The 16,232-nt window shown below is 38.5% G+C and overlaps 1 protein-coding gene across 7 annotated transcripts in view; it reads right to left on the reverse strand.

The window, feature by feature from the left end:
* Nucleotides 1-16,232, reverse strand: part of Ctns (Cystinosin) — a 636,400-nt gene that overhangs the window by 318,617 nt on the left and 301,551 nt on the right. For all 7 annotated transcript variants that reach the window (XR_010859250.2, XR_010859248.2, XR_010859246.2 and 4 more), the window contains exon 6: nucleotides 11,930-12,029. Coding sequence is in view for 2 of the 7 variants with exons in the window: in XM_067140511.2 (XP_066996612.2) it covers nucleotides 11,930-12,029 (100 nt within the window). In the remaining 5 variants the exon portion in view is untranslated. The remainder of the gene's footprint in view (nucleotides 1-11,929; nucleotides 12,030-16,232) is intronic.

Genomic DNA, 16,232 nt, shown 5'->3' on the forward strand with positions numbered 1-16,232 from the left:
TTCAAACTGGATTTTAGCCTCTTCTGTCCAGGTGATCTTCGTTCGATCATTTCTTTTGGCTCCTCTCAGGTAATCATGGAGGATTGCTTGTCCCTGTGCTGCATTTTTTATGTACTGGCGGTAGAAATTTATAACACGTAGAAAAGTGCAAAGTTCATGAACTGTTTCCAGTAGCTTAAAATGTCTTATATCCTTAACTTTCTCTGGAATTGGCTTAGAGCCTTCAGGTGTTATGACTGACTTATTTCCTTTAATTCCAGGTGGAACATAGGGCCTCGACAAAATTTCTCCAGCTTGTTCTATCTGCCACCAATCCTCCTCTATAAAATCCGGCCGGCATTAATTTCGTCTGGTTTCTGTAATGAGTTTAATAATTCAGGTGTGCGAGTTATTAGCGCACAGCACACTAAGTCCAGTGGAGGAGCTGCCTCCTGTCTGCGCTAGATCACAGGATTTTTCTGTAGGGGTTATTTCCCTTATCCTTTTAAAGATTCCTCTTTACCACAAGGCAGTGGTTTCTTCTTTGTTTATCCCCAAGAAGAAGGGCTGCCCCCTCTGCCAGCTTTGCCGTACCAAAGGATTCCTTCTCCGCCATTGCTGCCATTGAGGTCTTCACCAGAGCCCCGTTAGCGGTCACTTTTCAGGGCTCCTGTAGGGCCTTCACAGCTACTGTAGCGGTCAAGGGGCACACACAGTTCCCACTGTACATTATCCCTACAGGCAATCTCGTACTTCGTGCAGTTGCCCACCTCCCACGACGTGGACGAGGGGTTGGCCTTGTGGGAGCCAGGTGTTATGAGGTAACCCAAAAATTCAAGTTCCTGAACACCAATTATAAACTTTGCAACATTTATTCTCAAACCAAATTTAGTTAGTCTGTCCAACACAAGTTTCAGATGTTCATAATGTTTTTCCTCTGATTTTGATGCAACAAGAATATCGTCAAGATATGGGAACACAAATTCTAGACCTTTCAGCACTTCATTAATAAAGCACTGAAAAGTTGATGGGGCATTGCATAATCCAAAACTCATCACATTGAATTCGAACAATCCAAATGGGGTATTTATGTCGGTTTTTGGTTTTATTTTCTTTAGCCACTGGAATCTGGAAGAATGCCTTGAACAAATCAATTTTAGAAAATAATTTTACACCTCTCAGAATCTGTTGAAAGTCATCTATCCTAGAAATAAGGTATCTGTCTGGAATGGTTTTGTCATTCATACATCTGTAATTCTCACATGGTCTTAGGGAACCATCCTCTTTGCTGACCATATGGAGTGGGCTTGCCCATTCCGATTTTGATGGTTGAATGACGTTGTTGTCTAACATGAACTAGAATTCCTGTTTGGCCTGAGACAGACGTGGATCCAACTGGCTCAGTCTTGAGAAAACTGGTGGTCCTTTAGTTGTAATGTAGTGCTTAATATTGTGGGTCACTTTGCTGGGCACTAAGGCTGGTTTCAGAATGCCAGATACTGCTGAAACAACTCTGAAAATTTGATTGGATTGATTGATGTTTGTTGTTTAAAGGGGCTTAACATTGAGGTCACCGGCCCCTAATGGTAAGAAATGTGTAACGGTTCAAATCCTGTTACAAGGTGATACCTGTATTATTATTATTATTATTATTATTATTATTATTATTATTATTATTATTCCAGTATTATTATTTTATCTGTAAAATTACTATTATTGTATTATTATTATTATTGTTCAGTTCAATTCTGCACTGCTTGTCGCTTGCGTGATTGTAGTCAAATTGTTATGTATATATACGTGTGTGTAGATTAACACTAAAAACATGTACAGTAAAAGTTGCTGTATATCAGATGTGGATGTAGTGTGTGCAATAACTTGTGACACTGTAACATTGCGAAATACTGCTGGAGTTATTGCCGAGTCATCGCTACGTTATCGTGTGTATTTAGCGGTGAGCTCACTTTCTTTGAGATACCGAGGGTGCCGCCGGCAGTTTCACCTTAGGGTGTAACATTTGTCGCGAGGTGGGAGTAGATCATAGTTATTCCTGGAGATTGCATAGGTGTGTCAACTAAGGTCTACATAAGGTGGCATATTATTGTAGCGTCAGTCTTTAGTTAAATGGAAGGTGTACAGTGAAGAAGTCAAATGGATAAGTGAACAGTCATTGAGTGAACGAGATGGAGAGGCCTCAGTCTGTCATTAAGTCAACGGGAGTCTACGGGAAGGAGAGGACTCAGCGAGTCATTAGTCATTGGTCATTGAGAGAGTGAGGCCACAGTTGGTCGGTCACTTAGTTGAAGATACGGACGGGAAGGCTTACCACGAAGTCATAGAAGGATAGACTTTCCAAGAAGTCATCACATGGATACTTAGTCGTCAGTGCAACAAAAAGGATACATCACCAAATTAGGCTTGATACATCTACAGCAAACACCACTTCAAAGGAATACGTTGTAATTACACTCACAGTGTTGAAGGTACAGTCAAGTGAACCAGTGAGGGATAAATTTCGTGTATAATTGTTAAATGTCCGGTCAAGAAGCATTCAAATTCCTGTCTAGTTTCTTTCAGTTGCAATGTCATAATTTCATATTCTCATCTGTTTTATCGCAGCAAGACTTTCTATTTTTTCTATACAATTTAAAGAATATATTTTGTTCTATCAAAGTAATTTATCATTTTATTTCGATGACAGAATTAGATAACCTCAAATTTAATGGGGAAACTGAACGCCAATCTCCTTTTCCCAGAACTTATATGGTATGTTGTCAAAAGTAAGCTTATTACTCCACACCCTTTTAGTTTAATTATTCTCATTGTGTCATCGCAACACAGTGCACGAATAAATTCAGAACTTGTTCTGAATGACAGCATATCATAGGTTCATTTTGGGAAGAGTATGCACATTTAAGCCAACGGAATTATCGGTAAATGTGAGGAGTGTAATTTTCTGATATATATTTGTATTTTGGTGGCATGTCAAGGGATTTGAAGAGGGGAAATTAATTTGAGATCGTGTGCTATCACTAGGGAACCAAAGATGGACAAGGAAGACAATGACAAGTTATGTGAGGAGGAAGTCATTGCTTCTAAGAACATCCAAGGTGAAGTTAAAAATACGGAGCAGGTGAAAATGATGGAAGGTTCTGAGGTAATTCAGGAAAGTGCAGAAATTGAGAACCACACTGAAACTCAAAAGGAAGTCGCGGGGGGGGATGAACCAACATATTCTAAATTTGCTGATGGCCAGATTTACCGAGTTCAGTGTAGAATGGAAGAAGTCATTGATAGCTGTAGTAAGATGGAGAAAAAGATTGATACTATTAATGAAAATTGTAATAAACAGATTAACTCCATAAGTAGTAAAATGGAGGAAATGATTGGTAGTAGTAACGAAAATTTCAATGTGATCAATGATAAAATAGATGGGTTAAGTGAATCACTAAATTCTAAAATAGATACAAAGATAGTATATGTAACTAATCAAATATCTAAGTTAGTAAATAAGTTAAATAAAGAGTGTGTTGATCTTAAAGGTGAAATGGAGTTGAGTCGGAGCGATCTTCGTATTCAGACCGAGCAAGTCGAGGAAACATGTACAGGAGACAGTAGGAATATCATACTGTTAAGTAATAAAATTTCAAGTAACCGGGAAGAAATTCATGAGGTAGTCGAGAAAAGATTGGACAAGTTTTACAATGCAGTTGGGGAAGATACGAGGGAACGGGGTTAGTAGAATTGAACAAATTGAAAGCAAACCTGTGGAGGTCACTGAACTAAGGAACGAACAGGAAACACTATCACAGCAGGTGCGAGAGAGAGGAAGAATTGCAGGAAGAAGTGAGAATAGTGGAAGAGAATGCTGAGAGAGTAGCAGAAGAAGAAGAAGAAGAAGTTTTGAGTTGCCAGGGAGTGATACGACAGGAATTTAGAGGTGAGACAGAGGTAGAGGTGATAGTTGCGAGTGTTTTGTTCAGTAGGGATCATGATTCACCTAGGTTTTCTGGAAAACATTTTAATCCTATGGAATTTGTAAAAGTAGTTGAGAAAAGATTTGCAAGTAAGTTGAGGAATAATATTATTGAATGGGAATACGTGCTGGAAATCTTGTCGAATGTTTTTGTCGGTGAAAGTAAAATATGGTTTCGAGTATACTGGGTTAATATGTCTAATTTAGGAGAATTTAAAGAGAAGTTCATTGACAGGCTTTGGGAGGAATGTGCTAGGGCACGACAGAGAGCGTGTGATGTCTGGTAAAAGTAGTATAATATAGAGAGGGGGGAAAAATGTTAGCCGAGTATCAGAGGAGAGGTAGTAATCTTGATGAGCAGAGGATTAAGAGTTATGTCGATGGTAATAGGGGTCACAGGAGTAACCAGAGAGAATCGGAAGATGGGAAGCGTATGGATTTGAGATATCAGACAGATTATGACAGGCCAAGTAGGAATATTATTCAGGAGTCGTTATCGTGCCAGAGTATTCCAAACGCACAGGGAATCGTATAAGTTAAGTGGACAGGCTGAAGGTAGAAGTTGAAAAGGTATGTAGTATAAGTAGTTATGTAGTGAAAGTAGATTTAAGAGTACAGTGTGATTGTGACCTAAAAAATGTTAAGTGAGATATTTAAGTAATGACGTAGTCATAGATAATGAGGTAATTAAGAGTAGTAGTAAGTTAGAGGTAAGAAGTGATCTGTTAAGTGGTGCAAGTACTTGCAATACTGAGAATATGATGTAAGTAGTGAGGTAGTAACTCCGACGATAGAGATTATGATATGAAGAAGGTAAGTGAAGGTACTATTAGATATTATAACAGCCGTTGGGTAAGTCACAGTGAGTAAATAAAATGATAGCGGTACCAATCACGATTGAAGATAAATGTAAGTTTCAGCCATGCCTTGTTGTACCAAAGCTTGTGTATTCAGTTATTTTAGGAGCTAAGTTGGTTGCAAATCATGGAAGTAGAATAGACTTTGATTTTGGTAGTGTGTGTTTATTCTGGGAGAAAACTAGCAAAGAAGTACGTGTTAATTATGATGGTCTGAGGTGAGTGTGTTGGTGGCGTGTGTTCTATTAAATATAAAAGGGGTGAGTGAAGGTGTTCCTAGTGAGAGGAAATGTTTTGTTGTGTGTCACATGTCAATATGACCAGAATCCGAGGGATAGTCTGTATGAGGCAGTGACGTGAGGTAATTTGAGTGAATTACCGGAGGAGTAATTGTGTTTGATGTTAGGTAAGCATCGAGATGTATTTAGTGATAAGCAAGGAAGACCACATATACGAACACAAATTTGTAGTACATGACCATTCATCATTTGTGGGAAGTAAGTACCCCATTCAACGTAAATATGCTAGTGCCTTCGTAGAACAAATAAACATTAGGCTGGATTACGGAATAATTGACCCATCTTGTAGCCATAGTATTGAACCTTTAACTGCTGTTGCCAAGAAGGATGTGATCTATTGAGATTTGCCAAATTAATAAGGGCAAATTGATTCAGTTTGAGTAACAATGTGCTACTCATAGTTCCATTTCATCATCTGCAGATGGAAGACAGGAAACTTAAAAGGGTCCACCTTTTCAATACAAATAAATGTTATAGTTTATTTACAACATATATTTACACTTGGAACTAGTTTCGACGCTGTTTGGCGTCATCTTCAGCCAAAATGTGGGAAATAGGCTAGCATGTAGACATTTATATTACAAGGTGTTACATTAGTGTGATTAAATGAGAGAACATGAAGACGGGAAGTACAATGTCAGTTTCAAAGTGGTCATGAAGGGTGAGTCAAAATTGTATAAACATGAGATAACATAATCACTTAAACAATAAAACATATAAACATATAAACTGTAACAAAACCATGCGGAAGTACGAGATGATTGGCATTGGAGATTCAAATTATTTCAGACACTCTTCCATTGAATGTTGCCTGCTGCGAGTGTAGTACAAAACATAGGTTATATTTCAATAAACACAATCTTCTCAAAAATGCACGTAACATTATAAAATATTTGGGTTGAGGTGAAATTTGGCAGTTAGGGATTGAAATCACTTATTCAATAAGCGTCAATTCAAAAAACAGCTGTAAAGGGTGAGACAAGAATTGCACAAGCGTGAGTTTGGACTCGATAAATGCAAAAAAACACATGAAACACATTCGGAAATGTAGGTTCGTGATGGATTTGGCACAAAAGGTCTGCATTCAATCATTCATTGAATGGCACCGGTGCGAGTTCAAATGTGAATTAGGATTTAACTGCCAAATTTCACCTCAACACAAATATTTTATAATGTTATGTGCATTTTTGAGAAGATTGTGTTTATTGAAATATAACCTATGTTTTGTACTACACTCGTGGCAGGCAACATTCAATGGAAGTGTGTCTGAAATAATTTGAATCTCCAATGCCAATCATCTCATACTTCCGCATGGTTTTGTTACAGTTTATATGTTTATATGTTTTATTGTTTAAGTGATTATGTTATCTCATGTTTATACAATTTTGACTCACCCTTCATGACCACTTTGAAACTGACATTGTACTTCCCGTCTTCATGTTCTCTCATTTAATCACACTAATGTAACACCTTGTAATATAAATGTCTACATGCTAGCCTATTTCCCACATTTTGGCTGAAGATGACGCCAAACAGCGTCGAAACTAGTTCCAAGTGTAAATATATGTTGTAAATAAACTATAACATTTATTTGTATTGAAAAGGTGGACCCTTTTAAGTTTCCTATCTTCCATTCTCAGTTCAATACGGGCAAAAATGAAATTCTTAGATTTAAATCATCTGCAGAGGCGGGAAATATGTCTAAATTCTTTCTTTTGTATAAGGGGTATTTCACAATCGTGAACCGTATCAGGGAGTGTGCATATTCTTTGAAAATCAAGAAGGGAAAATTGTTGGTATTTATAGTATTATATATGTAAAGAAGTGTCACGTGAGATTTGTTGAAATAAGATTAAGATGATTAATTTTTGTAAGAAACTGGCAAAATAAAACGACCATCTGTGAATTTGCATGTGAACCAAGTGTCGTATTGGTGCATTGGAAGAATAACTGCTACATTTTCATGTATTGTATGACAAGTGGAGAACGAGACATTGAACAGTTATCTACGATGACAATGTGAGAGAAAAATTCTCATATCTGTGACATTTTATAAAAAGTATGGATGTTGAAAAAGAAAATTATTGTTGTGTACTCATTTAAAGTGATTATATGCGTCAGTGTTATATATATCATTTTTTCATAAATCAATCGATTCTTTGTTCTTCGATTTATTTATGAGGGAGGCGAATTGTAACGGTTCAAATCCTCTTACAAGGTGATACCTGTATTTTTATTATTATTATTATTATTATTATTATTATTATTATTTCATCTGTGATATTATTATATAGGCTTGATACATCTACAGCAAATACCAATTCAAAGGAATAAGTCGTAATTACACTCACAGTGTTGAAGGTACAGTCAAGTGAACCAGTGAGGGATAAATTTCGTGTATAATTGTTAAATGTCCGGTCAAGAAGAATTCAAATTCCTGCCTAGCTTTTTCAGTTGCAATGTCATAATTTCATATTCTCATCTGTTTTATCGCAGCAAGACTTTCTATTTTTTCTATACAATTTAAAGAATATATTTTGTTCTATCAAAGTAATTTATCGTTCTATTTCGATGTCAGAATTGGATAACCTCAAATAATGGGGAAACCAAATGCCAATCTCCTTTTCCCAGAACTTATATGGTATGTTGTCAAAAGTAAGTTTATTACCCCACACCCTAGAGATATTCAAGAATCTCATTCTCTTACTGCACTGAGTTGTAGCTGGCGCCCTTCAAATAACGTATGTGTAAGTAAGCAGGTAAGAACTAAGTGTGAGTACAAGGTCCGACAATTGTGTAATTTGTAATTTGATCATCCCTTGGTTGCCCCTTTTAGTTGCCTCTTACGACAGGCAGAGGATACCGTGGGTGTATTTTCATATTTTTCATTTAAATGCAGTTTTATATATGTTCAAAAGTTGGTAAAAGAGTCACGAACATTTACAAATGGGACAAAATGAGATGACAAAAAAGTCCAAAATCCTCCACTGACCAGAATTCACGGCGTGAGGATGAAGAATGAATGGATGGATTGATATGAAGTTAAAACGATTAGTGGATCCGACCCACAGTGCCTCACATGCACAGAAGCTGGCACAGAACAATAGCAGTACGACCGAGGGACTGCTTCTATAGCACGATGCTGAATCGATTAGAATATGCGCGTTCTCGAAATGGGTCCAAAATCCAGGTCATCGATCGTCATAATGATATTTAACGCTAGAAAAGTAGAACCATAGTATTTCCCATGTTGTGGTACTAATCAAGAGTAGCATAGACTTGCGGTATTCCATACATTATGGTACGACTCACAGGTAATGAAATTCGCACATGTATTACAAACCTAATATGTTTCGCACATTGCGGCACCCTTGATAGGCAATGCAAACCTATGGTGTTCATCACCTAAGTGTACTAACCACAGGGACTCGTACTATCCCATGGTGTTCCTCATAGAGTAGGTACTAATCATAGGCAAGCCAGAACCACGAGTACCTTCATCCCATGGTGTCGCTCATATAGTGCTACTAATCACAGGTACTGTAAGAGCCGTCGTGCCCACGTTTGCTACTAATCACAAACCTATTTGGTACCCAACATAGTGGTACTACGCGCAAGTAAAGGCGACCCAAGGTGTTCCCCACATGGTGGTACTAATCACAAATAGTTTCATGGTTGTAATTTGATCATCCCTTGGTTGCCCCTTTTAGTCGCCTCTTACGACAGGCAGAGGATACCGTGGGTGTATTCTTCATCTGCGTCCCCCACCCATAGGGGGGTACTCTGAAAATTTAACGCTTCCACAGACAGTACTCCAGGAATCTTTGTTCGATACAGTCATCACTTCACCTGAGGAACCAATTTTGGTTATACCATCAACCAATCTTTTCTTGATGTCGACCAACAAACTGAATTGATTTAAGAAATCAGCTCCTAGTATTCCTTTCTTCACATCAGCAACAATGAATGGCCATTGAAACTGTCGGCGTAAGCCAAAATTAAAGTTCAAGACTTTCACACCTCCATTTGAAATTGAAGTTTCATTTGCAGAATATAATTTAAAACTGTTGTCTAATTTATCACCTTTGGATGCGGTAATAATGGAAACATGTACTCCACTATCAACAAGAAACCATAAGCCGGACTTCTTATAATGCACAAATAGGCGGTGTTTGCTGCTCCTGTCCTGATTCTCAGTAGCAGAACTGGCCGCTATGTTTACTGCCGGTAGTTTTCCATTGAATCTCACTGGCAAGGCTGCTTGCATTTTTCAGGCATGCATTTCCTTCCAAATTTAAAATGGTAATAGCAGAATTTCCCATTAGGGTTGAATTTTTTCCTACTGCGACTCGAACTGCGGTCTTTGCTTGGAGACCTGCGGTATGAGTTTCTGCTTCAGCTGCAGCATCTTCTTGTTGACAATGTTGCTAATTGTTGCTCTAGTGTGGTATTTTTGCAACTAACTCTTTAACTGACGCACCTTCCGTAGATTCTCGCTGACACTAAACGCTACGCAGCGAGGATTCATTTCTAGCATTTTGTCTGCCATATTGGCAAATCTGTCAAGGCACTCCCCACTTACGAGGAGGATGCTTTTTATTTAGTCAGGAAGTTTCTCTAGCCAAAAAGTGTGAAGAAATTTGTCAGAGACATCTCTTCCTGCCAAAGACTTCATTTTCCTTTGTAACTGGCTCGGCTGATAATCTCCTAGCTTGATACCACTAACTAATCTCTTAATTCTTTTATCTTAACTTTCTTTAAAAATATCAAGAAGTTGTAATTTTGGAGCAGAATACTTATTTACCTCATTTCCGGTTATTATATCCCAGTTATTCTCCACATACTTTGGTTCTAGTTGGGCTATTAGGTAGTTGAATTGTATTTCTTCTTTAGTTATCTTATTTATGATAAACTGCGCCTCCACCTGGTAGAATCATTTATCTGGTTTCTCCGACCAGAACGGGGGAATCTTAATACTGACTTTATTAATATCACACGTTTGGCCTTCAAGGTAACTTTCATTGTTCCTTCCCACATTGGGATTATGTTCCTCCATTGTATAGTTGCACACTTACCGGTAAGACTGCTGTAAACTAAGAGATGACAGAATTACGTCTGGAGAATCATGTCAGGGTCACCACTTGATGCACGTCTGATTTTTTTCTTTTTTGCTATTTGCTTTATGTTGAACCAACACAGAAAGGTCTTATGGCGATGATGGGATAGGAAAGGCCTAGGAATAGGAAGAAAGCAGCCGTGGCCTTAATTAAGGTACAGCCTCAGCATTTGCCTGGTGTGAAAATGGGAAACCACGGAAAACCATCTTCAGGGCTGCCGACAGTAGGATTCGAACCAACTATCTCCCGGATGCAAGCTCACAGCTGCGTGCTCCTAACCGCACGACCAACTCGCCCAGTCGTTTGATTTTTAAATGTATTTATAACTAAATAAAACCAATGTTAAATACAAAAACATTCCATTTATTGAAGAATATACATGCATGCTCTCGTGTTTATTAATACCATTCTTCTTTTTCTTTTTACTCCCTGCCTCCTTGAAAATGAAAAAATGAAAACCTACAACCTGTTTTCCAGTCATTGACCAGGTCAGGGTTGTAATGAATGAAGCATATATAGGCTGTTAGTACGATGGGGTTGCCACCCCTAAGTGATATATTAATGACTGATAGATGCTATGAAATGAGAATGGAGAGTGTTGCTGGAATGAAAGATGACAGGGAAAACCGGAGTACCGGGAGAAAAACCTGTCCCGCCTCCGCTTTGTCCAGCACAAATCTCACATGGAGTGACCGAGATTTGAACCATGGTATCCAGTGGCGAGAGGCTGATGCACTGCCGTCTGAGCCACGGAGGCTCTCCCTGCCTCCTTGATCTCGTAAAGTGATAAGTTTTGTGAGTTTCTATATTTTCTTCCATAGGGCCAAGATGCTAAAAAATGATCACTTAATTTTAATGTTAAGGAAATTAAGAAAGACTGATACATCAAGATATGGCAGAATACATTACTGATTTTCAGAGGATAGTTTAAATGTTCCTGCTTCTAGTTAAATTTCGTAAAGGCTGTTCCCATATAAATTTGTAGCGAGGAGGTTATCATTTCTTGACGTGTGTTTGAAATATCTTTTCATGATACATATACGGTTAGGTTAGGCAACGCTGTTTGAAGAAGTAAACTGAAACGTGTGTCAGAGGCCTCTGGAGTGATACTATGATTTTTTCAGAATTAAATTAAACATACACTTTCACGTAGTATCAGATTTCAAAAAATAACAAGCGAGTAAGCCGTAGTGTGGATATCATCTGCGAAAACATAAGTTTTGAACTAACCGATAGCCGTTTCATACTGATTTTAATATGCATGGTGTTTTTCCCAACTTTTACGAAAAATCTGATATAACGACAATCCGTTTTAATGAGTAAATTTTTCGCCGATATGAATTATTGCTATAACAGATTTCTACTGTATATACGGTACTATCTCATCTGCCATATTAACTGAACTTAGTAGAATCACATTACCACATACTCTGGTCCTCACGGAAGTTCACTTAATAGGAAAAATTACAATTCCCTGCAAGTCTAGGAATTATCTGAAACATTTCACTACCTCTAAAGATGCCAAATGCCAAATTTTGGAAGAATGGAGTACAGATGGCAAAAGGTTGTGGAACAAAACAGCATGCATGTGATTAAATAAATCAATGTACAGGCATGCCAACACCATGTTTTGATTTCACCTAACCTTTCTTACAATTCAATATCTTAAGAGAGTTCATGCAGAAAATAAGTTTTTCTCACCTCAACATCACGAATCCAGTACAGACCACCGTTAAAGAGTGAATACAAGACAAATCCCATCAAATTCAGTGCAAGAAAATCAAAATTAAGGCCAACAACACTGAAACAAAGGACATTATTGATTTAAGGATAAAATATACATCACAATTTATAGAAAATAATTAATATTTACAAAGGTAATGAACATATACAGTACATAGATACAGACATTATCGATGACAGACACACACATGAGGTGGAGGAGGAACAAGCTATAACACACAATCAAATAATATGGATGTATGCCAAAATGCTACACAACTTTTTATGCATAAGAATTACACACTGCACATGTCTGCGTGTATAGTATATCCTACACACTGTCAGTAACAAGTCCAAACTAGTAATTAAAAAATATATGGAGCTTTCTATGACTACCATCAATAGTATGGTGAATAGCTTTCAAGACCATATCCAAAATCCAACATTCAAGAATGGGAATCAGACCTGTTAACGTTCACACATTGAACGTGAGACTCACATTCTAGACAAATCTTGTGCTTTGAAGATGGATGTCATGCATTTTGCCGGTTGAGGATCACAAGTTTGTACTTTGATACTACAGACACATTTTGCTATCACCGACGGTCGTCGTTTCAATAGATGCTGAAAGATGCCATAGTACAAAGATGGAATTAAAGATTGTGATGCTAACCAGCAGATTGCAACAGCATCTCTACCTCTCTGCCTCTACAAGAAATTCAGTCACCAACTGAAGATAAGGAACAAGCAAGTCAACATTACCGAATGGATGTAATTTGGGCATTCTTGTCTAGGGTGAAATTAAAACAACTGAAGGATTAAGGTATAAGAGCCTAAATGAAATTGCAAAATCAGTTTTGATAATTCCCCATACCAGTGCTGCAAAAAAGCAAGTTTTTTCCACGATAAGGTAAAATAAAACACATAGACTGTCACTGAGCATGGATTGTACAGGGTATCTCTTGTAAACCCAGACTGAGCGCACAGTGTTTTTACTCTGCACTATAGCAGCTGCCTCAGCCCAACTTACGTTGTGCGCGGCCGCCCTGCTTTAAGCGTGTATACGATCTTACTTTATAAAAGATGCTGGAAGTGCCATCCCTCATGATGAGAGACTTCATGAACACCATTAGGATTTTCTGCACACCAATAGCAAGAATTATGCCTGTTCACATGACCATTAAGATGAAACCAGGCCTCATCCGAAAAGAACACAAGCTGAGGGTCGAATGAACGATCATTCAATGATGCAAGATACCACTCGCAATATCTCACTCTTGTGGCTGGATCAGCAGGTTTTAGACAATGAGCCCATGTAAACATGTACGGTTTGAAGTGTAACAGCTTTGTAGTTCTGTGTGCAGAAGAAACTGAAACCCCTTAATTTTGTGACCGATTTATTCGGTAACCGTTCAAAATTTCCGTCAATGTCATCTAGCTTTTCCTCTGTTAAAACTGTGTGTGTGCATATAATTTTTATTGAGCACCGAGACAGTAGTTTCAAATTTATCTCCAATTATGTGAATCTGTGCTCATGAAGATGGCACTTCAACAGGAAAATGCTGAACAAAATGCATTGCGTCCCCGTCAAGCCGACTCATATAACTTTTACATATGAAAATATGGTGTTGCAATGATAACTGTCTCACCATGTTAACAGCTGAGATTCAGACTGGCTACTGATGCTAGGCTGAACATATGCACACTCCTTGCAAGGTCAAGAACTATGCGCGCGCCTCCCGTACAGCTGCTTAGGTCTCAGAGAGTAGAAACGCCGCTGGACGGTCTGGGTTTGTAAAATAGGCCCTGTACTGTTATGAATAAAACACAGTCTGTTTTATTGGACTAATTTAGTTTAGGATGACCCAATCAGCGCATGCACGCACAACCCCTCACTCTATTATATTTGAAAATAAATGACAACAGTTCACTCATTAGAGGTCATTTACAAAGTCTCTAGTCCTCACAATGTGTCTTTGGCTAGCTGCTATTTACCTGGAATGGACACTCCCTTATTTAGCTTATGGTATAAGTTAAGCTGCGCACATATTGGGTAAGAATAACTTGATGAAAAACCACGAAGTAGAAATCAAGACAGATATGTGCAATAAAGAAAAGAAGAAAATATTAAAATGCAATTAAAAACAAAACATAAATTATGCAAATATAAGTAAATGCATATATTAACAAATGAAAAATGTGAACTAAACTAGGATGTCTAGTTGTTGCGGCCACTGAAGCTGTCAGAAGGTCATCGATAGTTCCGCAGAAGGCTCTGTGGGCATCTGAAGGTGATGTGTCGCATTGTCTGGAATTCTTCACCACAGCTTGGAGAAGATTCAAGGTTTCAAGATTGCACCGTGGAGCCACTTCTTGTTGATGATGATGATGATGATGATGTTGCTTGTTGTTTAAAGGGGCCTAACAACGAAGGTCATTGGCCCAGGAGCCACTTCTTCCATGTCCAGTGCGCACTGGGACCCATACACTCCGGGAAATGTGAAATCCAGTAGGGGGCTGCGTGGGGTCAAAGACTGATCTCCATTCATCGGGGGCCTTAGCAGTCCATTCTTCATTCCATGCTCACAGTCCACAGTAATTTTCCTTGATCAGTTTTTGAGTCAGCAGCAGGGGAGGATGTCTGGATTTCAATTGGGTTGATGCGATCCTATTCATGTCTTGGTGAACTGAAAGTGATTTATTGGCCTGTATTTTATTTGCTTCTTGGACAAGACTGGAAGCCAGTGCAGTGGGGTTGTTTCGAAGATACCGCTGATAATGTGCATTGTCTGATTCCGGATGGCATCAATTTTCTTGGCGTGGGTGCTATTCAGGCGGACGGAAGCGCAGTATTCAGCTGTTGTATACACCAGACTTTACGCAGAAGTACATGAAGTTGCTGCTGTGGTTCCCCATGTGCTGCCCGATGACTTAGACAGGATGTTGTTTCTTGTATTTAGTTTGGCTGCAAGGTTGGCGAGATGTTTACTGTATGACACTGTCCAGTCCAGTGTTACACCAAGATATTTTGGGTTTGTGTTGTACGATAAAAAGCTACCATGGAGAGTCACTTTCAAGATAGTTTGGGCAAGATGATTCTGTTTCAGTTGTGCTAGGTGTCAGGCACCAACTTTGAAAGAAATTTTCAGTAAGCAGAGATCTTTCCTTAGTGTATCACAAGGCTGTTAAATATTGTGTGTTGCGTGGCTATGCAGATATTATCGGCATAGGCAAATTGTCTCGACACCATTTCTGGGATGTTTGTGAGATAAACACTGAGTAACAGAGGGGCTAATATGGAACCTTGCAGAAGTCCATTCTTTAGTCTTCTAGGTTAGCTCAGGGTATTGTTCATGACCACTTAAATTATTCTCTCTGAGAGCATGCGAATCATTAGATTTGTAGTATTTTTGCACTGTAAGGTTTTTAGGAGTTAATACATTAACACATTCCTACATATAGTGTCAAAAGCAGTTGTGAGATCTAGGAACACTGCACCAGTTTTTAGCTGTCTTCAAATCCAGCTTCAATGAATGTTGTCAGATTTGAAGAGCTATTGAAACTTCATCTACACTGAATAGTGCTGCTAGCTCTGGTATAGAGAAGCATGTTTTTCTTAGGTTTCACAGATTTCTTCTGATTACTTTGGAGTGTCCTTTGTCTGATTTAGCCCTGGGCATCTGAATGATTTGGTCTGCTATTCTATCTGGTTTGACTTCTTGAGGTACTTGTGGTTTGTGGGAATGGCCTCCTAGCTTTTTTAGAAGGCTCCAGGCCTTTTTACTCCAATAATTAAAATTTAGTTCCTCAATCATTTTTGTCCATTTGTCCTTTCTGTCCTTATAATGAGATCATCGGCAACTTCTGTCTGACCAATGTATAGAAAATCTTGATTCTGAACCTCACTAGTGTCATTACAACACGGTATGTATTTTTTCCGAATGCCTCTGGGTATGTGTTTTTTGGCAGTTGAGATTACCATCCTGATGAACTTCTGGTAGTTACCAGGCAGGATTTGGATTGATTCATCTGATATTGCTATCTAGATCCTGAGAAAATTTGTTCCAATTGTCATTGGAAAAATTATATCGTGGGTGTGGTGAATTTTCAATGATTGGTATCTGCATTCCTACTTCTAGGATGATGGGCTGGTGTTGGATGTGTAGAAATTTATCAACAATGGATCTGGTGGCCAGCAGACATAAGCCTACATGGTCAGTCATGACAAAGCTTCTCCATGGCTAAATGGTTAGCGTGCTGGCCTTTGGTCACAGGGGTCCCG

Source organism: Anabrus simplex, chromosome 2 (genome assembly GCF_040414725.1).
Source record: "Anabrus simplex isolate iqAnaSimp1 chromosome 2, ASM4041472v1, whole genome shotgun sequence".
Lineage (NCBI taxonomy): Eukaryota > Metazoa > Arthropoda > Insecta > Orthoptera > Tettigoniidae > Anabrus > Anabrus simplex.